At 42.1% G+C, this 26,786-nt stretch overlaps 1 protein-coding gene across 1 annotated transcript in view; it reads left to right on the forward strand.

Annotated features, from left to right (window-relative positions):
- Positions 1-26,786, forward strand: part of nlgn2b (neuroligin 2b) — a 95,308-nt gene that overhangs the window by 40,532 nt on the left and 27,990 nt on the right. Inside the window, exons 2-4 of the mRNA XM_080434856.1 lie at positions 2,652-3,411; positions 12,929-12,982; positions 19,090-19,239. Of these exons, the coding sequence (XP_080290982.1) occupies positions 2,895-3,411; positions 12,929-12,982; positions 19,090-19,239 (721 nt within the window). The 5' untranslated portion in view covers positions 2,652-2,894. The remainder of the gene's footprint in view (positions 1-2,651; positions 3,412-12,928; positions 12,983-19,089; positions 19,240-26,786) is intronic.

Here is a 26,786-nt window from a genome sequence, read left to right on the forward strand (position 1 = left end):
TCTGTCTCAAATAAATTTGCCTCAATGTTTTTAGTGACACAACATTAAAACAAACAATTTCTCACCAGCCCACTGGCCCGTTACTATGATGACAAAGACCACTGACTTGCATGTACTGTAACACACCTAATATTCATGTTGTGGTGGTAGTCAGCAATACAAAATCAAAGAGTTTAGGATAAAAGACACTCACGCAGACATTAGAGCCCGACCGATGCCAGAGTTTTGTTTCCAATGACAATACCGATTTTGGAGAGTCCTAGACCACCAATTACCAATGTTTTGACCGATATATTGTCAGAAAATATTACGTTTTCTGATCAATTTGAACTTGACTTGTATTAAACTTGATGACATTTAAACAAAAAGCAAGCAAAGTCCCTGCCCGCCACCACCACAGAGGTTGTGGGTTTGAATCCACCGTGGTGCATCCGACTTTGTCGGGCGTCTTATGTGAACACAATTGGCCCGTGTTCGGGGGAGGGAAGTCGGGCGAGTGTGATATTAGTCATTGCACGTACTGTACTCCTACGCGCTGGAGTACGGCCTGTCAGCAGGGAGTGTTGGGCGGGAGGAGTAGGACGAAGGCCCTACGTCCTCCCGGTGGGGGCTCCTCACTGGCAGGTGAGTCAGTAGGATACAACAACAGTGACAACACAGAAATGTGTGTTGGGAGGAATTATTTGGCATAATGACTAAATTGGGGAAAAAATTATTGGCTACTCTAAATTAAAAAAATCGATTAAAAATAAATAAAGCAATCAAAGAAATACAAATAAACATAAATGTTTTGATGGATAAATGCAAAAGATTAAATCATATATATAGCCGCCTTCGGGCAGAAACCTCATCTCTCCTTATTTCAACTTTGATTTTTTTCTTAAATGAATGCCCTACTTCATCATACAAGAGTCGCACTAAAAGAGTGAAAATAACAGATCTACAAGCTCCTAGCGCGTCAAGATACGATACGTTGTGAGCTTGTAGATCGGCTATTTTCATTATTTTAAATTGTTTTTAAATATATCTTTTTTTTTAAGGAACGGTTTTGGACATACAAGGTTTCCACACGACAGCAACGATATATAGCCTATATATGGTTCTGTATCAGTATATCAGTCAGTTTGAGCAGATTCCATTCCAATTGGCTACTATGGACTGCCTACGAATTTCACGGGCCTGGGTAGGCAACACGGCCTGGCGGGGATCTGCACCTGTTGCGCACAGCATCACAGCAGATGAAAATAATTAACTTCAACGAGGGAATTTGCAACTGTGTTCAGCGTGTTGCGCACCAAAAACTGTGTCAAACAATGTCAAACTGAATGATTCTAGCTGCTGAAAACTTGCAAAAGGATTATCTATTTCTAAACTTTTAATTTGTTTGCAGTTATTAATTTCTATTGCTTGCTGGATATAAGACTCATAATTTTGGGATTTTACTGTATTTTGTCACATTTATTAATCTTCTGTGTATACAGAAGAGTACCGAAGTCTGACGTAATTTACGCATCCTACCTGGGTCACAGTCTTTTTTCCCCGATTCTGAATTCCCATAGACGTCTTTACCATGTGCACGGAACAGCGGAGCCCGTTTTTTGATTTCACCAAATGTCAGCTGTTTATTTGCGTTTTTGTGTTCGCTGGCTCCCGGGTTGCCAGATCATGTGCGCATATCCCCCCACGGGTATGGACTAGTTTTTATATTTTTTATAATTCTTATGAGACGATTCTAAGATGGCCAATGTTATTATCCATAGAGAAAATATTTCCGTGACCATGGGAATGAGCGAGTGACATCAGGACTTCGGTATTCTATTTTGTTGTTGATCAAACGTCGGCTTGTGTAGCCTACTGTTTGATTTGCACACATGCACTGCCATTGACAATCAATGACACAGCTGCTAAGTAGTTCACATAAATGCAAGATGTCCTTGTTCAGTGAAATGGTTTCCTTATTCGTGCTCTTTTCAATCATGCAAGCTTAGATTGCATTGGGCATTATACTGTCTCTTGGCTGAAAATCCTCAGTTTTACCTCTGCCAACGGAGTTGGACAGGGTTATGTTTTCTCCCTATTACATTAGTGTTTTTCTGTTTGTCTTGACGCGAGAACGGATGGTCGTATTTTCATGAAATGTGGTGAGAATGATCAGTAGGTTGCCCTTATTAGATGATTAATTTCTGTGTGGAAAAGGTCGAAGGTCAAGGTCGAAGGTTAAAATTGAGAATGGATGGATGATATTTCATGAAACTTGGTGGGCATGATCAGTAGGTTTTCCCAAAGAGATGACTTCTGGAACAGGTTAAAGGTCAAGGTCATGGTTAAAATGACATAATCTATCGTATCTCAGGTGGAAGGCAGAGGCATGCATTCTACTTAGTTAGTGCAGTCTTTCTAGTTTAAAATGATTTTAACTGGGTTCATATGCCAATTCATATTTTTTTATTTGTGTTTGTTTTAATGTTTTTACATGTGAAACTACGTATAGTATGCTGCCTTCTTGGCCAGGGTCCACTTGAAAAAGAGATGAAAATCTCAAAGTGGTTTTACCCTGGTTAAATATAGGATAAATAAAATGTAATTCTTATTGGCAAGGATTGAAGAGCCCACGCATCAGCTCTAACCTGCAACTTGTCTGTGTCTTCTAGGTGCGACTAGCTTCCTGACTGCAGCCCTGGACGAATCAGGAGCTCCCAGGAAGAAGATGGATGAGAGCAGGATGCGAGCTACCCCCAACCTCACCATGTCAAGCTAGGAAACGCTGTCTGCATCTCTGATGTTACCCTCTTACCCCCCCACAGATCCTCCTTTTACCCACTATATCTCCCGTTCTCAGCTGAAGGTTCATTAGTGTCCGCCTTTCGACACCCAACTACAACCCTTGTGATATTATGACTAAGAGATCCCTTATCTTGGACATGTTGCTTTTCCCTGCGAGAGCCGCCAGCCTGCCGGGCTGTGCTGGGAGACGTCGCAACAGTGCTCAACAGATCTCAGATCATTGTTTGGTGTGGCTTTTGGGGCTAGTCCTCCACCTGGCCCTGTCCTCATGTCAACGTGTCGACTTGAAACACCCCATAGTCACCACTGGCTATGGAAAATTGCGCGGCATCAGGAAGGAGCTCAACAGCGAGATCTTGGGCCCTGTAGAACAGTACCTGGGCGTGCCCTATGCCACGGCACCTATTGGCGAGCGCCGCTTCCAGCCACCAGAAGCACCGGGCTCTTGGCAGGAGATCCGTAATGCCACCCAGTTTGCCCCCGTGTGTCCCCAGAACGTGCACGGAGTGTTGCCTGAGATCATGCTGCCAGTGTGGTTCACAGACAATCTGGATGCTGCTGCAAGCTATGTTCAAAACCAGAGTGAGGACTGCCTGTTCCTCAATATCTATGTGCCCACTGAAGATGGTGAGTTTGGCTGGACACAAACTATTTTGCAGTGAATTACAATTGCAAATATCAATAGATGGATGGATGGATGGATGGATGGGGAAATGCACGTGTCATAGCAGCACAGTAAGCATGAAACACAGGGTTGGTACAGGGAAGAGTAGAGAGATGACTAAGATTAATATAACAATTTAAGTAAGAATATATGAAAGATAATACATAAAAATAAGTAGACTTGAATTCTGACCTAGCCATTTGCACTTGGTCTGACTGGGTTCACATAATGTATAATATTTTAATAAATATAGGCTTAAGTATAATGTACAATTTACACTCCTGTTTCTGCTTAGGAGTACAGTTTGTACTCCTCTCCTTTATGTCCTGGTGCAACTGTCATTTCTGTTTCAGTACAAGGATATTATATTGCAGTTTGTCCTTGAACTGGTATCATTTTCTCAAATTACAGCAGATTTTCTAGAATGACATAGGCCTACAGTACAGGAACTGCTTGAGTTCACTGCTTGAGAAAAGTACTGTACTCTCTTTGAAGCACCATTTTGTATGAGCCCACTCATGGTCACATCCACAGCCAATTGTCTTCTGACGAAAGTAGCTATTTGTTGTTACAGAATTCCCACAAATTTGCATATGAGAGTTCTGACAACAATAACAAAGGTAGCATACAAATCTTGACTTTATGTCTCAGTGATTGTAGGAATACACATACTTTAACTAGCTTGAGACTTGCTGTACCACAATCTTTTGTTTGTCACTGAACCACAATTATAAAAAGAGAAAGAAAAAAAGGTATTCTAAATGTAGATGCCGTTTGGGGTTTTTGTCTGTTTTTAATACAAGAAAGTCTTCGCGAGAAATATAATTTTAAGCTTGTAAATGTAATGTGACATTTGACTTGTTAAGCGTTCTAAATGAAGAACAGGAGAGAATGCACAAAGCTGGTCAACAGAAGGTATGCATACTTATATGCGACAATTGATATTTCCCCATGAGAATGAAACGGAAAGAATATTAAAATAAACATGAGCAGGTATGGATGTGCAGTGCGTTCCAGGGGACCCTTTGTTCTTCAGGTCATGAACATAGGGTTAGGTGGTGTTTACAGTAATATGATATTGCTGAATATTTTGGAATATAGTGTAGGTATTATCACACCATTAGGAAGATAAGGATATTGTTCCTGCACTGCACATAACTCCAAATGTGATTTAGGTAGAGTTGGTCACATACTGAACTTGTGCTGTTGGCATAAATCTGACTCATAAAATAAATATGAAAACGTAATGAAAGCACTGTAGCAGTGATGGGCTGTAGAATATGGTGTTATGAACTGTTAGTAACATTAGCATTCGTGGATGTGTTCGCTCTGTGCAATGTTAACTAGTAAAGCCTAGGTATTGGTTCTGACCCTTTCTCCCAACCGCCCCTTATATTTTCCTTTTTTTGTCCCTGGAATCCCTACTGAATGTTCAAGTATGCTAGAATTATTTTCTATTTTCCTTGGAACTTACACCTCCTTGTAGGCGGTCGATTATCAGAATAATAGCCAAAATAAGGAATGACGACGAAGTAATTCGTTCAAATACACAATTCATGAAATAAATCATTTATTGATTCATTGGTTTATTTAATTAGTTGGGCATATCAGTCGGACCTGCGTCGCACCGCCGGTCCGACTGATATGCCCAAATATGGAGATCTCTGTATCTGTCAGCCCTTCCCTTATATGCCCATATATGGATGGAGATCCCTGATGTAATCAGTAAATGCCCATATATGGGCATTCCCCCTTTTGTGCCCATATATGGAGCTGACTTATTTGTTTGTGCCTGATGCCATGACGACACATTGAGGTTAGACAACGCACTCCATATTTGGGCGTAGCTGCATTGGGAACTCCTTATGTGGTTATAACCCACAATTCTAAACGGTATTTGAATTAAAATCCCAGGAGTAAGGCTTCCTGTCTGTCCAACTGCACATTGCATGGATGCTGTGATGTGGGCATCACAGCAGGCTACTGGACCCAAATCTTCAGAACTGTTGTTGCTTGGCAGCTGTTACTGATGATACAATGTTGCCAAGGAATATAATCTTGTTTACTGTGTAGCCTCCTATGCTAAAGTTAATCTTCCGGTGAAAACCTTGGCTAGGATACTACAAGCAAACTTACACTTTTGCATGAGCAGTTTTGGTACGCTTCTTGCATCAACGACCCATTGGACAACAGCAGCGAAAGCAGATGGACAAGCAAAGAGACATAATAACATCAAAGGCTAATTCCCCGGGCAAAGTAGAAGCTAGTCATGATTGTAAGCAAGTTTAATGATAAATTGCTGAAACGTATAAGATTAATGAGTGCACTTAAGATCTGCCAACCCAGCCAACAAGTTTGTGCATCATTGCTGTTGAAGTATTATAGTGTAGTTAGATTATCCTGTCTTCCCTACAGCAAGACACAGAGCTGCCATAAAGAATGGTTCCACAACAATGATGCACTGAACGTGAGCTCACGTTTTGCTTGGCTGCATCTTGGCAACATTCCAGCCAAATATCTATTTTACTGATAAGTGCTTCAACAAAAAAGATAGAACAGTTCAAGAGTCATCAGCAGATCTGGAGTATACATATTTAGTTGAGGACAGGAGGTCTGGAATATTGTATTATATGAGCAAATGAAAAGCGAACCGCACTGCAGAGGAACTGTTATATGAATTGGCTTTGATGCCAGATCAAATTTATTCTGTCATTTTATTTTCTCTTATTTCCGTTTCATTCTTGGTTTTCTCGCAGTCCTTGATCTTATGAAAATACGGGCAGGTGCAGGAAATCAGAAATTGAGTAGTACGGTACCAGCTGCACGCACGCATCCAAGCACACACTGTATGAGTTAGCTAATTAGCCCGGAATCTCAAGGTTTATGTAATTTCATGTGTACAACAGAGGGTTACTTATGACATTAAGTACCTGTGGAATGAGATGAAAAATGACTGCTACCAAGGACATTGCAGAAATGTTGTTCATAATGACCAGCAGAAAGGTTGTTGTAGATTAACAACAACACTCCATCATGTAATGACAACTGCATCTAGAATAACCTCTCTAGTGTGTTAGTTGAGTCATCATCTCCTAGAGACACTCTTAACGCATTCAATCCGGGAACGCATCTGTGTCATTTTTAGATGTCTTATGCTATTAAATAATAGCAGATATACAAGCTCATAGCGCTGTACCGAGTGCCACGCTATGAGCTTGTAGATCTGCTATTTTCTTTTAAATCGTGAACATTTGTTCAAATCTTTGAATATATATAGGCCTATATTTTTTTAAGCGAACATTTGTAACTCAAATCTTTGCTTCTGGGGAGGGGTGGGGTGGTCCCTGGCTGGAACAAAATATTTTAAGATGGGGGTCCGCGGCCAAATACATATCATTTTGGAGGTCCTTGACATGAAAAAGTTTGGGCACCACTGATATAGCAACATAGCGTTTTTCAGAAACCAGTTAGGATTTAGAAGACATTTGTAGATGTGTTCCCGGATAGAATGGGTTAAGGAGATGCACATGAGGGATGTAACATCTCTGCGCAAGTCTTATTTGAACAATAATGATCTCTATAACTATGTTTTGCGGTAGCTATCTTGCATATTCCTCCCTACAGTGATGCCGAGAGGCTTAATTCTTTCCTGGGGGATTCCTAGAGTGCAAATGAGTGCAACTGGTTTAACTTGTAGCTTGTGTTCCTGTAAATGTGTCACTTATTGTAAGAGGTCACTGCTCACACAAGCTCGATGCAGTCCCTAAGGATATGATTCATTTTCTGTGCGGGAGAGAGAGAGAAACAAGAGACACTAAGGGAGGGTTAAGTAATCATGAAATTAGCCACGCTAAAGCCTAAGTGATACTTTATCACACAATGGTGTCGCTGAAAATAACATAATAATTTTGTGTTGTGCAACTTATTAAAAATGATATAGTCTGTCATATGTAACGCTTGTGACAATTTGTTGTCATGGCCCTTTGATAGCGCACATATCTGTGGTTATTAGGCATCATCACAGTGCCATGCTTTAAAGGTACGGTAATGTGTGGTTGCTGTTTAGCTTTCCTGTATGTCTTTGAAGCATTATACTCAACTCTTGGCACCATACAGCATCTGTTAACCTTGCTCACCTGTCCCTGTATCCCTACCTCGCCTCCTCTCTCCCATCTATGCGGAGGGTGGTGGTGGAGGAGGGGGATTGGGTCACTGTTATGAATGCAAATCACTTCAATGTCCTTGCCCACTGGGGCCCCATGTAGCCTACTATACTGCCGCCTGCAGCTGAATTGAAATTCAAATAGCATCGTGGAATAATGTAAATAAAACAGATCGAATGATCTAATTAGATATTTGACACACACTTTTAGTTTCTCTCTCTCTCTCTCTCTCTCTCTCTCTCTCTCTCTCTCTCTCTCTCTCTCTCTCTCTCTCTCTCTCTCTCTCGTGCACACATGCACACAAGCTATAGCTATGTACCTCTGGTACAAACCCCTATGTGAGCAACCGCACAGCCAGGCAAGAACACTGTGTCACCGCATTCCTATTTCCTCCAGACACTCCTCAGCCAAGGGCCCTCGGATCCCTCATTTTTATTGCTGCCAGAACAGCCATTTTACCGTCCTCTTTATTAAAAACCATATTTCAGTATAGGCAGGGTGGTAAGGCAGCACAGGGCAGGGGACGGGCTGGAGGCTGAGGACTGAGAGATGGAGAGAGTAGAGCAATGGGAGGGACTGGGAATGCTGGAAGCTGCTGCCTCATGTATGTAGTGGTGGGGGTGGAGGTTCAGGGGGGTGTGTGTGGGTGGGGGGTTGGGGTTGGTGCGATGGAAGCTGTGTCCTGACAACTTGTCAGACCGACAGGGCAGCACAGACATGACATACTGCAGCTTCATCTCGTTTACTGCACCGAGGAAATGGAAGGGGACAGGAGACAGCTTGAGCTTCGGCCAACGGCTCCACTGAACCGAGCACAAACACTGTTGACTGAGGGAAGGAGTTACAGTACGTTAGGGCGAATGCCCTCTGAGGCAAACCGAAGCTAAGTGATCCCTCATAGGGCCATTGGGTTTCACAGAGTGTCTTCCTCTTACGCCAGAAGGTCAGCCAGATGTCTGCTTCCGGCTAGCGGTGGACCAAAGGGATATTTCACTTTCAAACAATGTTTGCATTGTCATTTTATCATCTACTCTGGCTTTTGTGAGCAGTGAGCAAACCCAGACAGTTTTTAAGTTGCTTGATTCAGTATTTAGATATTTTATGTATTATTATATATTTTTTAGTTTCCCCCAAAATGATAAAAAATAAATGAAAAAGGTAATTGAAAAAACACTGCCCCCTCACGCATTAGAAGGACAATATCAGATACCAGTAGCAAGGACGCGTGTGTTCAATTAATCTAACAATGGAGTTTGAAGTTACAATGGGATTGTATAGGAAGGGGGCGTGTCTGATAACATTTAAATCTATATACTGAATCAAAGCAACTTAAAAACGTTCTGGGTAGATGATAAAATTACCACAAACATGTTTAAAAGTACTCAGTACTATGTCAAATATTACTCAACTACAAATGAAAGTTGCTCTGTTTTTATGATCAATAATAGTGAAAATAGACGATCTACAAGCTTGTGTGTCGTGATGCGACACGCTGTGAGCTTGTAGATCGGCTATTTTCACCTTCCTAGAAATGTAAGAGGAGTCAAAAGTACAATACGTTTATTTGAAATGTCCATGTTCACCACTGCTTCCGGCCCACAAGTACACTGTAAAATGCTGGATGTTAATTAAACTCTAAAGGTCCTTACACACCGGGGCGATTTTTTCGTGCGAATAATACGCTTTTTTTTTAAACCTTATAAAGTCAATGCAAGCGTACATGGCGCGAAAAAGCGGAAAAGCGAAGCGAAAAAGCGTCTTTTAATTATTCGGAACGAGTCCGAATTTTGCGTATATTCGCACATTCGCCGGTGTGTAAGGACCTTTAGAGTGTACAATTGGAACCAAATGGGCCCATACAGGTCCATTTGGTTCCAATTGGGTACACAGTCAGTTAAATAAACACTGATGATTTTACTGTGGACTGCTGTATGCATTCAAATCAATTAGAATTTTGTTCAGGATGAGGTTGTTATTCACTCTATTTTGGCCAAATACATTTTCACATTTAATTCAGATTTAGTAGGGAATCGCTTATAATGTTAAAGGAGCTACACCATGAATTTAAAAAAATATTTGATATTTAATATCATATGGTGTATGTCCCTCAAACCTTTTTCAAAAGGTTTGAGCCTAAATCATCACTCAGATATACTCATCCCAAGTCAATTGTCTCTGGCTTATACAGCACTTTCAGCTGCAATACCAAAACGTCCTATTGTGCAGGGGGGGGCTACTGAGCAATTCTGTCTGTTAATAAAAAAAAAAATTTAAAAAAGATATTTAAAAAAAAAATTCTGCATAAAAAGAAGCATCTATGAAAAATACAAAATCGAAAAAAAAACACTTTGAACATTTTTGAACAATTCCACCAAGTGTTTGAGGTGCCTATTTCACCCACTTCCGGGGGGCGGAGCCAAAATCCGAGCCCGAAGTATTTGTTCGTAGACCGCCACTTAGGGGGGGTAGAAAAAGTTTCGGAGCGATTCGGGCACTTTTCATTTAACATTGGGTTTGCCATCATTAATGTTTGTGACATCATAAACATTTCCATTCTGAGATCGCCTGTTCAGACACGCCCATTCTGGAAATCCATGAAATGAGAAGGAATGACTGAATTAAAAAAAAACCATGGGTACAAGAGACACTGGGGACCCCAAAAAATACAAGAAAAAAGTGATTTTCATGGTGTAGACCCTTTAAGAACAAAGACTTCTTTAAATTCCCATGAGTATGTATTCCCACGATGAGCTACCTCTAATATGGTTAATACAGTACATGGCCTCGGCGAAGTTGTAAGAACGCTGGCCTATTTTATAAGATCACGATTTTGCCCTATCTTTGCAGAACTGGTATCCAGAACAGAGACAGTCACCCTTGAATAGGAGGCCTAATACTACAGTGAGGCACATCAGCTAAGACTTTTCTGTCTGTTCTGTTCTCCCTCTTTTTATGTCTCAGGGCTAAAAGTTTGCTCTCATAACTGTCTGTCACATTCAAGTTTTTTTTTCTAGCTACCCAAAAAAGGAAAGAATTCGCACCGCTTTCTTTTAACTGCCGAGCGGAGCCAGCAGATCCAGCGGTCATTTCTCATTTAGTCTCCTCTCGCATAGCTCCGCAAGGCTAGCGGAAGTCTGGCGGCCAGTTTCAAAGAGAGCGAGGGTCCATTTCAGTGGAGCTGCTCCCCGCGTATAGCTTAAGCTGTTTAATGGATATTAGAGTAGGTATGAATTCAGAGTGGGCTCCATTAAGCGGTGAGGTGTGGTTTTGGAGTGGTGCTAAGTGAAGGGGGAAGTGCTGACTAGGCGGTGGACTAATGTACCTTTCTGTCCATTACCAGCCTTGTCTACCTGTCTGCCCTGCACTACAGAGCCTGTACGCTACCAACTATCATCCACCACACACCCAGGAAGCCCTTACTGGAACAGGCCCTTACACAGGGGGACTGGATGGGTGGAGGCAGCAAATCTATTCAGCATCGATCCTTGCCCATTTAAACGGAAGATAAAGCATTTTTATTATTAGGAAATCACATTTACATAGAAGCACGGATGGAAAACTTTCTGTGTCTTATTTAGCATCTGCACAGTAAAAAATAACCTCAGTGTTAATGAATCCATGAGAGTGTACTAATGTAACCAAATGGACACGTAGCACTGTGGATTGTGCTGTACCATTTAAGAGTGGATTCATTTTTCTGTTCCTTGCGTCAGTGGTCGCAAAGCATTTGCTGCACAGTGTGGCAGAAGGCATGTTATTAGCTCACTATAAGGCTCCTATCCGTGTGAGAAAGAAGATATATCATTAGCTCCCTGGCAGAATGATAAACCTCTTGAATCCTACAGAGAGTACAGTATTACTTCAAATGGGAGACTGCATCGCCTCTGCGGAGGAAAAGAGAATATGATGTGAGATAGAGCTGCAAATGTATAGAGCAAAACATATTGTGTTATTGACTAATGCAATATCACAAGAGGGTGCAGTTTTTTTTAGATGGAAAAAAATCTTTCAGGCATCTTCCTAAACAAAGTTTAGTCATTGTGTAGAATCACAGGCAAATACTGTAAATCAGGTTTGAAATTGTACATTTTTTACACACATTGCAAATCACATGCATGTAATACACGCAGCAGTACAGTACACACATGCACATGTATACAGTACAGTAGTTAAGTAGGTAGGTAGTTAGGTAGGTACTGTAGGTACATGCATACTGTACATACACTGTACACATATCAGTATGTAGTATATGATGTTTTGTCAATATCATTTAGCCCTGAGGGAGGCGGTGGTTGACAGAGCACTTCGCTCAGCAGTGTATTTACGTGTGTGTGTGTGTGTGTGTGTGTGTGTGTGTGTGTGTGTGTGTGTGTGTGTGTGTGTGTGTGTGTGTGTGTGTGTGTGTGTGTGTGTGTGTGTGTGTGTGGGTGTGTGAATCACTCTGTGATTCTAGAATGTTATACAAACGACAGTAAAGGCCACAAACGAATTAAGTTTAAAAGGATCTCTATGGGCTAGGCTTACAGAGGTCTGCAGACCAGGGCATTAGTTGATCGGCCCAGTAAATCTTAGTCAATGGTTGTGGTACCCTATGGGGCATTTAACTGGTGTGACCATTAATGTGGCTGCCTTGTTTGACCTTGTTGAGGGAAATCCTGTCAAAAACCCTCACTGGCCGTGAAGATATTGAAAATAACCCTCATTGCCTACTGCTGCAATACAAGATAGTGTATGATAGTAGACAGTATGTACACTTAAACACTGACATCTCAGGGTGAATGTTGCCATTTTGTCAATGCACACACCGTGTGTTTGTTTGGGTGCCGTTTTGTGCGTGTGTGTGCACACGCGCATGTCTTCAGTGTTGTTCTGCACTTTGACAGTTCAGTCTCTGTGGAAGCTAGTGTAGAATGCCTATTGCCTGAGGGCTGCAGCCCAGGTCTGGTTTGGACCACACTCCACAATGGTGTAGCATTCCGTTCTTTCATCTGGAAAAAAAGGATGGCTTGATTCTTCTCATAGACTTTTACTACAAAGCACCAATGTGTAGGGAACAGATGGGGAAAAGGTTGAAGGAAAATGCTCATTAGTTCATATAACTACATCCTATGCAGGACTGTGGGTGCAGAGCAGTATTTACAATGCTGTTTGGTTGCATGCAGTAATAATTAAATGAGAGGGTGATGATATTTTATGGATGTATTGTTTTCCTCCATTGCTTTCTTGTTACCTTTGGCCTTTTCCTTTTCTGTAAATGCAATCTTTTTGAAAGTTGTCCTTTGTCTCTCCCCACTTTGTTTTGTTTTCTTAACTATAGGTCCACTCACAAAAAAACACGACGAGTCTACAATGAACAGACCCAGGGATGAAGGTATATTTATTGCATGCTTTTATTCTGTTTTCCTTTTCCCTGTCCCCTTTGTTTGTATTTTTCAAACTCCTGGGAGCATTTACATTCACTGAAAAATATATTAATGTGTTTGTGTCTGTGTTTGTTTATCTATAATCATCTTCTCTTTCTTGCGCACATTAAATTGTCTTCCACATGTCTACATTATGATAGGCTGAATGGTAAATAGAAGCACACTCAGCTTTTCTTATTAGAATCCCGATTTTCCTTATGCAAGCTCTCATTCTCTCTGTCTCTCTCTCCATTACACACAATCTCTCTCTCTCTCTGCTTTCCACAATACGCATACAACTGAAAATACATAAATAAGCACACGCAAACCAATTGTTTTCACAGAGGATGTTTTTTTTTAGGGGGCTTAGATCTCAGGGGAGCTAATTGACTTTCCTTCCCTGGTTGCTATGCAGTTGATCACCCACACGCTGATGTTCTGACTGTCCTCTGTGCTGCACAGCTGAAAAATCAATAGTCACTCTTTACTAAACCTGCACCTTGATTTTTGCACGCAGGCTGTATAAAAAAAGAATACTTGTATATATAAATAAATGATGTGTGTATATATATATATATATATATATATATATATATATATATATATATATATATATATATATATATATATATATATATATATATATATATATATATATATATTATTATTATTATTATTATTATTTGTGTGTGGAATTCCACCAAAATTATTTGTTTAAAAGAAATAGTCCTCAATGCTTCATTGTCAGAAAAACTTGAATTGGAAAGATTCCAGTATTTTCTGCTGCTATGAAGCATTTTATCTGATGATACCCAAAAGCTCCAAAGATCCATGTTCCCAGTGCTCAAAAGCAACCTATACAAGCAAGATCTAGTGTACCTGTATTTGACATCTGAGTTGTGTGTGTGTGTGTGTGTGTGTGTGTGTGTGTGTGTGTGTGTGTGTGTGTGTGTGTGTGTGTGTGTGTGCGTGTGCGTGTGTGTGTGTGCGTGTGTGTGTGAGAGATGTACTGTACTGTACTGTGTGGTTACTTATGTCAATGTGAATACGTTTTGTTTTTTTTGCATTTTTGGCTGCTGTATGCATATTAAATTTCCCTTCCCTGCGACTCTAATTCTGATGGTTTAAAAAAAGACAGACCTGCAGTAGCTACTGTATAATCCAATTGTGCGCTATTATAATGTTGAAAGTGGAGGGACGGATTCATGCGGCATTCTTGAGGAGAGGAATGAAATGATGGCACAGAGATGAAAGACGAGGGAAAGCTGAGAACTGAGAACACATGGGATGGCAGAGAGGTTCAAGCCCCATTTATGCTTAGACATACGTCTGTGTCACGCCGAAAATAGCCGATCTACAAGCTCACAGCGCTTTGAGCTTTGTGTGAGCTTGTAGATCGGCTATTTTCGCGTGAGACATGAATTAGGCCTGAGATAGAGGGGTGGAAAAATAGTCCGAATGAAGTCAAGGGCATGATGAAATGACATTTATAGAGCGAGGGAAAGAGAGTGAGACGGGGAAGAGTGAGAGGGTGGGAGAGTTATAGAGCTTGACCTTTATTCTGAAACCTGTCAGACTGTATAGATCAGGCTTGTACACATAAAACAAACCCGATTGTTAATTTAACTCTGAATGTGTAAGAATGGACCTGTACAGTCAGGATTGGAAAAAATTGTTGGTTCACTATCAATGAAAGTATAGTAAATAGTAATTTCATAAGGTGTTTTGGGGATTTATTTGGTGCTTGGGATTTATTTTTAAATTGGGTTTTGTGTTGGATTGGCTTAGAATTGTTCGACCAGAATTAAAATGGAACTCCATAGGTGAATGACTGAAGGAAACAGAGATGAATGGTGGAGACTAGGGAGAGGCTAGTCCCATCAAGAGTTGATGCATTACATTGAGCAGCGGCAGATATTGAGTAGTATCAGGCTAAGAGGGAAAGAGAAAGGGGTGAATAATGTGCCAGTGTTGTGAGGCAGACAGGCAAGACAGTGAGGTCCTTGTTGGCCGTATACAGGCCTTGGATTTGGGCTCACGGAGACCCCTTTCACCCCTCCATCTATCTCGACACGCCTTGTACTGAGCTCCTTCAAGTCAATGTCACCAACCAGGCACTCGGCGCTGATAGCGAAATTGTAGCCTACATGTACGGTCATGCACAAACGTAAGCAGAGAGACAGACGGACCAGAGACTTGGTTTTAATTATACTTTACAGCGCCTGTATGAAAATAGCACAGAGCTTAAAATACACCACACCCGCCATCACTTTACATTACTTTCTAATTGATGGTTATTAAGCCAGCTGTCTGGTTTAATATGAATCCTTCATGCATGCCCACATGTGAGAGTCAGGAAGCGAGTTATTAGCATCAGGCATGGCGTGTGGACACACACACATGCACACACACACACAGACACCTGGCTAAATTAAAACCATAACGCATATGAAGGCATGCTTATATTGATGCACACATGAAGATGTACACACGCACTCAACTTACTTACATATTTATTTTTCTGGCTTTTTAGTGTGCAATACATACTGCTGATCAGAGTCATATACAAATATTAAGTCTTACTTCATTTAGTTTTATGACCAGAATATCATTTCAATGCAGTTTTACTTTGTCATACCTTTTGTGTTGTCTTACTCGTTGTTGTTTCAGTTTTGGTATATGGACAGTTTTAGTAATATATGGTTCTAATGACATACAATATGTCAGTATGTTATTGTTATATTATAATAACCTTATGTTTCGGTGACAATATGATTTGTCACCTATTCAATGTGCGAGGTGGAATTACTTGTATGCATGAATCCATATGAATGCATATGGCATTGCTATATGTGCAATGCCACGCGTTGCGAGGCGTTGTGAGCTTGTAAATCTTCTATTTTCGGCAAAGAGAGGGGGGAAAAAGAGCAGACCAAGTTCAGAGTGAAAGTTTGCTAAGTATTGACAATTTAAGTCGTTAAATGTCTTAAAATACACATTAACATGAATCCAACAGCTTTAATCTGCAACACAATTTTATGTAATATATAGTGGGGGTCCCTGCTTCTTCTCTCTCTCATAGAGGGGGTCCTTGGGCTGAAAACGTTGAAGACCCCTGGTCTAAGTCATAGTCTTTTGAATGAAATCCTATTTTTGTCATCTGAAAGGTTTTACTTTTGTCTAGTTTTAGTCGACTAAATATCATAAGATTATTGCGAACGCGGAAGAAGGCGCGGCAAAGCCGCGCCTCCGACCAAGTGGAGCTTACTATGTAACCGTGCTCGGGTTGTGTGTGTGTGTGTGTGTGTGTGACAGTCTCTGTGTGCATGCACTGTGCATGCACTGTGCACTCTGGCCCCCAGAGGGCGCCAGAGTGCAGGAATTTAGACAATGCTCTGATTAAAATGCACAACAGCCTGCAAAACACACACACACACACACACACACACACACACACACACACACACACACACACACACACACACAGTCAATGTTCTCTCCCCATCACGGTGAAATAACACGGATTACAAGTCCGTAAATACACATGCGTTGTGAGCTTGTAGATCATTTTCAGATCGCAACACCCGAGCGCAACCAAGCATAAAATGACTTGTCTTAGTTCTTCTGGATCTCTTCTCCACTAGTCCCTCCCTGACATTTTAGTCTAGTTTTTATTTGTTGACCAAATTGTCAATATATTTAGTCTCAGTTTTAGTCATCGTAGCTTAGTTTTTATTTAGTTTTCGTCAGTGAAAAAAGGTAGTCGACGTACAATTTGCGTCATAGTTTTAGTCGACGAAATCAACACTGGTTCTAGTGACACTGCTATTGAAATGGGAGCTGATGACCTCTGTCAGGCTAGAGCCCCTAAAACTCTCAAGCTCTCAAGAGACTCACAGAAAGCTGTTGTAAAGGCGTGAGTGTTGTCATGACAGCCAAACAGCGACATGTCACACCTCTGTGCTGGCCTGGTAATGCTGGAATAATTGAACGTGTTTACATCTCCTGTGGGAAATCAACAAGGGCTCATGATGCACAGGAGAGTGGGACAGAAAGGCAATGGAGGTTTGGAGTGTGTGACCGAGAGATGCATTTTGAGAGATTGTTCTTATCTCATAGGTTTACGTGTTGTAATGTGATCCGTAAGGGTGTGTGTGTGTGTGTGTGTGTGTGTGTGTGTGTGTGTGTGTGTGTGTGTGTGTGTGTGTGTGTGTGTGTGTGTGTGTGTGTGTGTGTGTGTTTGTGCAATGTATATATTGTCGCTGTCGGTTAGAAACGGTTGTATGTCCAAAACCATTACTTTGGAGGAAATGGTAAAAAAAATACATAAAGTGTGTTCCACCTGTGGATCTAATGTAGTTATTATTTTAGTCACAAGCTCTTGTTAATACTTTTCATTGGTTAAATGTTTATAAAACCCACAGACAGACTTAACCACTTTCAATCTTGGCCTCCTCAATGTCGCGCTGTGATGCGTTGTGAGCTTGTAGATCGTCTGTTTTCGCTACTTCAAAACGACATTGTCAAACGACAAATTAAAACAGGGCATTCATTTCTGAAAAAAAGATGATAGAAGATATGGAGAGATACAAGGTTTCTGCCCGACTGCGACAATATGCTTTCTCATTTTATTTTGTGTGCGTGTCTGGGGGTGCGTGTCTGGGGGTGCGTGACTGCGTGCGTGCGTGCGCATGCGTGTGTGTTTGCGCGCGCGTGTGTGTGTCTACCTGTGAGTGATGCACCCTAGTGCATGTGTAACCTGAGATTTGATGCGGGCGGGTGTGCAAGTACGTGAGTGGAATTTGTTACCACGGCAACAGGCACCGAGTGAGTCGGTGCAATGGAATGGCTGGTGCAGTTCTATTAGAGAGAGGCAGTTTCCATAGCGACTCCACATCGCAGCTGCCTATGCAAGAGTGTGTGTGTATGTGGCAACGCGTGAATGCTGCACGAATCCCTGTGTGAATGTCGCCGTTCATGAACCCTGCTACGTATGACCCGCAATGTAACATTTGATTGAATCTAATTCCTGCTATCTCACGTCATACCTCATCCTCCACCTCTGCTGGCTCTTTTTTAATTCCTTTCTCTCTCTCTCACTCTCTCTGTCTCTCTCTGTCTCTCTCTCTCTCTCTCTCTCCCCCCTCCTCTCCCTCTGTCTCTCTGTCTCTCTGTCTCTCTCTCTCTCTCTCTCTCTCTCTCTCTCTCTCTCTCTCTCTCTCTCTCTCTCTCTCTCTCTCTCTCTCTCTCTCTCTCTCTCTCTCTCTCTCTCTCTCTCTCTCTCTCTCTCCCGTCTCCGAGTGCCAAAGCTCATCAGGGTAAACAGATGCTATGGCTGTTATTTATGTTTCCACTTGGTCTGGCGTTCACACGAATTATCCACAGGCCCTGCACAGCGCAGACGTGCAGCCTAACTGGGCTGCTCTGGCATCTCTCGTAGCCTTATGGAGGACACACAGATCATACCACAGACACCCGGGTGTGGGGGGGGAGGGGGGGGCACGGTACACGAGCTCGTGCGCTATGAGCTGACAGAGTGTACCATAGCAACACACTGATGGGTGGGCACAGAAGTTTCAGTACCAAATACCAATAACAGAGGGCGTGCAGGGACTGACTACACCATTTGCTCCACGCACAGAATGCCAATGTACCATCGCAACACAGCAAGGAGGACAGTATCATGAACAGAATTAAATATATAGAGGACAGGCCCATTGGGACAGAAACATACAACCATATACACATGCCTGCTTCTTGCCTCTAGTCTTCCAAGGCATCCTCCTCTATTTTCTGCTTCTCAATGTCAGTGATTCTGGGAGAGCAAGTTTGAATGAGAATACTGCATGCAATTCTCTTCCAACCTGCCATGTTAGTACTCACCTGCAGAGTTTAAAGCCTCTGCCTCTGTACCTCCCATATAGATGATTACATACTGTATGATCTTGTGTAGGTAGAATTTATTTATCATGTATAATGATTTACTAAATGATTTTCCAACTGTATTGCATTCATGACTACATGTGTTGGGGTTCTGCTGTATCTTGATGTGTATCTGTGTCTCTCGGACATGCAGACATCCGGGACAGGCGTAAGAAGCCAGTGATGCTGTTCATCCATGGAGGCTCCTACATGGAGGGCTCAGGGAATATGTTTGACGCCAGTGTCCTTGCCGCCTATGGGAATGTCATCGTGGTCACCATGAACTATCGCCTTGGTGTGCTCGGTAAGTTTGGTCATTATATGCTGTCTGTCACGTTCTGCTGCCCCGATTGACATTGACCCATTGCCATAACCACAGCATGCAAGGCTTTGGACACATCAAATTCACTATTCAGACATTGCAAGTTAGTAGTGATAATATTACGTTTGATAGGAACTGTGTCCCTTTTATTACCCAATTTAATACCCCTCGGATCCTCTGTGATACCCAACACTGAATATGAAGTTGATTGGTTGATACGCTCGCGCGCGCACACACACACACACACACACACACACACACACACACACACACACACACACACACACACACACACACACACACACACACACACACACACACACACACACACACACACACACACACACACACAGACACACACACACACACACACACACACACACACACACACACACACACACAGAGATTTCATGCATTTATAGAAGGATAGTGACACAACCTACAACTGTTTTTCAATACAAAGCGGTAGATTGAATTGAACTTGGAGACTGGAGAGAGAGAGAGAGAGAGAGAGAGAGAGAGAGAGAGCTCAGGGACGAGTATCAGCAGGGGATGAACATAATAGTGGACTTTTGCAAGCACGAGTACAACTTCATAAACACAAATTAAATTTCACAATTCACAGATAAGTGGATTAGATCATTATTTCCTCTACAGTTTGTAATGGGTTTTGGAAGAGTTGTGCAAGCAATCACACAGTATCGCCAGGCCTATTGCACATCATTAGCCTATGTGCCCCAGGTACTGTAGACCGATATCATTATCATTATGCATTATCACATTCTTCAAATTATGGTGAGGCCTCCCCACCCTCATTGAGCTCTCATGAATCTTGAGTTAACTCTTCTGTTGTCAATTTAGCGTTGTATTCTTTGTTTAGAATGCATTAAAACACACAAGCAGGCCTTCTAAATAATTACATGTTCATTTAGTGGCCCCGGAGTCCCCCATTGTCATGTCATATTTTGATTGCCTGCTTTTATTCCCCCCACATAAAATGTGTTTGATGCACCAGCTAATACCTTTGATGTGTGTTTGACAATTAAAAACAGTGGCTGCACTTGGAAATGTGTCTGTTTGATGTCTCCGGGATGTGTTGTCAGGATACCACACGAGCACACTGTACACAGCAACATCCCTGAGAGTTCAGTTAATATATAACAGTTGTCCATTATTACTACGCTGGGAGTTCAATTAACCCTCAGGATTTTGCTGTGTACACTGCATACATGTATAAGTCCTGTAAGTGTAAGCTGAGCATTGTGAATGCATATCCAGCCCTTGAACCAATGACAATCAGTCGGCTGTTCACAAAGGATGGCACTTTTTTAAAGAGGTATCTGCGTACAGGCGATCTGCAGTTGCCAGGTTGGGTAATCTGATCGTGTTTATTGCAACATGCCTGTTTCAACATATCAGAGCAATGATAAACAGAAATGGGAGCGCTTTAGGACGCTGTCCAAGAGTGGACGTGAGCGTAAACAGAGGGTTGCATGATCCAGACTATTATTGACAGACTACAGTACCAGTGGATGACAGAGAGACAAGGACAAATTGAGAGTTTGCGAAATGAGTTGCTGCACCTGCAGCTCTGTCGCGCTTGATTTGCACTTGTTACATGGTGCTTGATCATGTGTCCTGTATGGTTTCCGACAGCTGTCAGACAAATTGGAAACATTTTGCAGGCTGAGCACACCGTACACTGTCAAATCCGGAGGGTTGCATTAACTCTGTGAGTGTACAAATGTACCCGGGTGCATTTGGTTACAGAATTTTACTGTGTACGTTTTAGGTACATTAGTGAGGGAAATATGTAACAAAAAAAGGCTCAGTTGTTCACTTCCGGCAGAAAGTGTGAAAATTTGCATATGGCATGTTTGAAGTATGCCGATTTCAAATTTTGCCGGATCCAAGCACTTTTCCCATGGGATCTGGTCGTAAAATGAGAATTAAAGATGGCCGCCAACGTTTTTGGTTCAATTAGGTTTTGTATTCCAATCTTTGACACCTCATCACTTTTGAATGTGAAACAAGTTTGTTTTGATGAAATCCAAATTGTAATGCAGCAATACTTTGACATTTTCAGTTTCTGTAGATTAATTTAGCAGATTACTTTTTTTTATTTTATGGCAAATTTGATTGAAACCAGTGTTACTCCAAAGTGCTTCATCTGAGCCTCATGATGTTGGTGTCTCTACCTATGTTTTCAGGGGTATTCTTTCACATGAGATCATATTACTTATTTAATATTTTTGTAGCAACAGTGAAAACTCATTCTTCAAAAATAGCATATTAGATGGTTGACAGTGCATGTAACGGACCTTCAGGAACTTCCAAATGATTCCCCAGATACCCATCGTGAATTTGTCAAGGGGAACTTTGTCATTGCACAAGTTCTCTGCTTTGGCACACGATCAGATGCATGAACAGCAGAACGCCATTGTGAAAGGTGATGGCGGAATTGTTGTAATTACTGAGAACTAGACCATACCCGGTGAAGGTTATTGCATGTCCTGTAGCGCGGTCCCCCCGCGGGTCCCCCCGCGGTCACCCCTCCCCACGGGCAACCCCACCCCCCCCCACGGGCAACCCCCCACACACACCCCCGTCGCGGAACCCCCCGGGTCCCGTCGCAAACACACACACACACACACGCAACGTTTAGCGCGAGTCGTCTCGTGCGCGCACACGCACACACAGAGCCAGCGTGTGCGCACACACACGGGCACATGTGACGCATGCGCAGTTCCGTACTGTACTGTACTGTACTGTACGTACGGTACGGTACTGTACTGTACTGTACTGTACTGTACGGTCTGTACTGTACGTACTGTACTGTACTGTACGGTCTGTACTGTACGTACTGTACTGTACTGTACTGTACTGTACTGTACTGTACTGTACGGTCTGTACTGTACGTATTGTACAGTACGGTACTGTACTGTACTGTACTGTACGGTCTGTACTGTACGTACTGTACTGTACGTACTGTACTGTACTGTACGGTCTGTACTGTACTGTACTGTACGGTCTGTACTGTACTGTACGGTCTGTACTGTACTGTACTGTACTGTAATGTACTGTACTGTACTGTACTGTACGGTCTGTACTGTACTGTACTGTACTGTACTGTACTGTACTCCACTGTACTGTACTGTACTGTACTGTACTGTACTGTACTGTACTGTACTGTACTCTACTCTACTGTACTGTACTGTACGGTACTGTACGGTCTGTACTGTACTGTACGGTACTCTACTGTACTGTACTCTACCGTACTGTACGTACTGTACTGTACTGTACCGTACCGTACGTACCGTAGACGTTCCTTGCACATTCCACATGATTTGGCAACGCGCAAAACGAAAGCGAAACCTAACTGCAGCATGCAAACCGAAAGCGAAACCTAACTGCCAGACCACAGACCATGACCCAAGACAGACAGAGACCACAGACCACGACCCAAGACAGAGGTTACTCAAATTATAGGAAGATGAGGGGGCTCTTCGCCGGTGGTTGGTGGCTGGTCCCGAAATAGCCAGGATCCTAAATGAGTTTGAAGACCAGTTTCAGGGATGGAGGAAAACTGATGTCCGCCACCACGAGCAATCCAGAAAGCCTTTGCATCAGATCTCAATAATGCAATCAGTACGTTCGAAAAGCTGGGGAATCGATTCTCAGAAGACAGTAACGACTTGTATGTGCTTGACACCAAAGTCATCATGCCTGATGAAGTGGTAGCCACAGTGCGATCTGTGGAGGACATTGGCAAAACACAATTTGATGGATTTGTAGAGAAGCGAATCAAGGATCCTTCTATCAATTTCTATGATAACATTGCAAAGAACAATCTACCTCTGGGGGTACTCTGAAGAAAGTGAACGAGGCACGCAAGCAGCTATTTGCTCATGGAAATCGCAAAGTGGAAAATATTCCACCCACAAAGGAGGCACTTCGTCAACATGTGAAGAGAGCAGTATTTCAAGCTGGTCACATCTGGGGACAGTCCCAAATTGCCAACCCAGAGATTCCTTCACCTGTAGATTGGGGATGGGTGAAAAGTTAGGACGATGGCTGGTGTCCATTTTGGACGGTGATGGCAGAGGTGGCGTCAAAAGGGTGTCGAGAGCTGATCAAATGCATGTGTAAAAAACGGTGTGCTGGAAAATGCAAATGTTTTGCGGCTAATCTACCATGCACAGAACTGTGTTTCTGTTCAGGACAATGCTTCCAAGAAGAACAGAGTAGGACAGATTAAATAAACAAGTTAATGAGAAATAAATGTATTGTCCCACAAGTGGAAAAGCTCTACGTCCTCCCGGTGGGGGCTCCTCACTGGCAGGTGAGTCAGTAGAATACAACAGCAGTGACAACACACTGTGTGTGGGGAGGAATCAATTGGCATAATGATATATATAACAATTCGATAAAAGGGTGTACCAAACTTTTCTCAGTTGATTCTTATGTGTTTTTTCCCGTAGAATCCATTTCTGCCATGTACATTTTTGTATTGTGCATAATTAATTCGATAATTAGCATATTTGCAGCAAATATGCTAATTATCTAATTAATAAGTCAGACGCTTTGGTCTGACTTCTTGGATCCGGCAATTTTTTAATTCAGCGCCCAAAAATACCCCTAGGTGCAAAATTTCACACTTTCTGCCGGAAGTGAACAACTTTTTCACATATTTCTCCCACTACATCATAACCACATGAACCCGAGTGTCATATTTGGTTAACATTAAGTGAAAATTCTGTGAAAACGGCAGATCTACTATACCTTGCGACCCATGAGCTTGGTACATTGGCTATTGTAAGTTAAGAGATTTGGTGTACTGTAGACTAGAGGGGGGAAAATGAGGAGGCCAAGTACAGATCCCTGGTTTAAGTGGTTAATAAATACATTTCCTTAATGTGCTATTTAATGCCTTTGTTTGTATGTTTTCTTCGTGCACCGACCCAAAAGGCTCATCAGTAATGTTTAAGTTTGTGTCTCCTTGTTCCCAAACAGCAGTGTGACTGAATTACATACAATGTGTTGATATGTGTGTCTTACACACAGAAGGGGAGGGGGAGAATGTTCCGTGTGCACATTACATTATTTATGAGACATATACACTGTATGTACATGCACGCAATGTGAAACTGTAATCAAAACGTGTAAAGCGCGAACAGAGGTACAGTATAACGTGCCCTATACTTAGTGGTTATGAGAGATGACGCAGTGTCCTCAATTCCTGTAAAAAAAAAATGTTTAATGCGTGGGCGAATAGATTGTGCCCCCCTTTCTCTCTCTCTTTTGCTTTCTTTCAGATATGCTTCACGTAAATGGGTTACTGTACTAAGGCGATTATCTGTGTGTGTGTGTGTGTGTGTGTGTGTGTGTGTGTGTGTGTGTGTGTGTGTGTGTGTGTGTGTGTGTGTGTGTGTGTGTGTGTAGAGTGATACTGTATGTGTATATACACACACATTTTGTCCATGTTCACACCAGTTTGTCCTTGTGCATATGAAAGCATGTGTATATTTACAGATTCATGCATGGAGAGTAATATACTGTGACTATAGTGCCATCTCAGCTCAGCTCCCCCTTTGGACAATGTGAATTAGAATCAAAAGGGCAAATACAAGGGCTCAAAATGTAATTGTTCTATGTACTCACACACACAGATTCTAATCATTTACAGTATATTAACCTCATTGCATACGCCGCCTGTGCCTTTAAGAGAGGAATATAGGGTGTCAGGAAAGAGGGAAGAAGAGAAAGGAGGGAGACATATGAGAGCGGTAGAATCACAAAGAGACAGAAACACAGAGAGAGAGAGAGAGAGAGAGAGAGAGAGAGAGAGAAGGGAAACAGAAGGGGGAGATGGGAACGGTCTAAAAATAAACCATCAGAAGTGCTTTTCAAATCGGCAGTGATGCAAAGTATTCATTGAAACATATTAACGCAATGTGAACACAGCACCTTACTCAATCCCTTGCACTGGATTTTCATTAGGGGTTTCAACAACTTATACAGCTGCTGGATATCCTTATGAATGTATGATATACCCTTTGTTTGTGGAGTAAAATGGATGTATGAAGAGACATTTTTACAATGTTTGCTGTTGGTGAAGAAGACTTAAGATTACTCTTCTTCTCACCTCTACTACCATCTTGCCCTAGGTCTAGAGAGCCTTCTGATTTGTGTTGCACAGCCATCTGTTCAGACTAATTAACTAATTAACTAATTAATGAACTCTGGGGAAAGGCCCACCATCACTAGGCTGTGCAAGAGCAAGAACATGTCTTACCTCAGGAAGAGAGATGAAACACTACAACTAATAATGTTTTGCCATCTCTAGTAATTATCTTTTTTTCCCCCCCTTTTTTCTTTTTTTTTACCAGTAAGGTATAGGCCGAAAGGGCCTTTTATTTTTTTCTTCCATAAGCTCTTTTTGGGTGCACGGTTTGTAAACAAAAAAAAGTTGCAGGAATTCAGATCATGTGATATCTCAATTGTCACAGAGTTGAACAATTCAACACACTGTAGTAGAGGTGTGCATAGTTGAGTCATGTTTGGGTTTGCAGCACCCTCTGGTGTTGGTACATTGATATACCTACAGACAAGTACTAGACCCTTTGCGGCCTCTCAACTAACTAAAACGAACTAAAAAAGGAGCGCATATCTCCACCAGGCTTGGTTGCCTAGCCAGGGCTGTGTAATTTGTGGGTTTCCCTCGCCAGGACATGAGGTAGCGGGGGGATGTGTGTGTGTGTGTGTGTGTGTGTGTGTGTGTGTGTGTGTGTGTGTGTGTGTGTGTGTGTGTGTGTGTGTGTGTGTGTGTGTGTGTGTGTGTGTGTGTGTGTGCACTCGCGCGTGCGCGTGCGTGTGTGTGTGGATGATTTTTTCTTTTCTTTTCAATTTATTTTGGCCTGCTCTGCAGTAGAGCCATTGAAAAACGAATGTTTCTCTCTTTCTGTCACTCATAATATATACTGTGTGGGCAAACCAAAATGATTTAGCTGTTTTGACCACAGTTAAAAGAGTGATACGCTGCAGCAAGCAAAGATGTTTGGCACCAATCTGCCATCCCCCAATCCATGGATGGATGGATGTATAGAGTAGATGGTTAGGTTTAGATTAGATATTGTGATACTGTAGATATTGTGCAAATTTGTGCAAACTAAGTCCAAATATTTTTATGCTGTCGTTAGCAAGCTACCCAAACATCACAAGCCATGCAGAGCGGTTAACCTACCGTACACTCGTGGAAGGCTGATCAAAGTTGACTGTGGGTCTAATCTAATTTAATTCTGGATGCCATTATGCCCAAACTGCCTCTAAAGCTAATTTAGTGTTCCTTTCTCACAGAGAAATGTGTCTTCTAGTGTGAACTGTCGCTATTATTCAGATTCAGAAAGGTCTACAGAATCAGGTGTAATTTAGCTGCCCACACAACTTAATGCTTTAGCTGCCTCTGAAGCTGATTTACGAACGACTTCAGGCCGTTTGAATGGCTGTGAATTTGTTATGGATTATCTTAT

Source organism: Gymnoscopelus braueri, assembly GCF_963280865.1.
Source record: "Gymnoscopelus braueri genome assembly, chromosome: 8".
NCBI lineage: Eukaryota > Metazoa > Chordata > Actinopteri > Myctophiformes > Myctophidae > Gymnoscopelus > Gymnoscopelus braueri.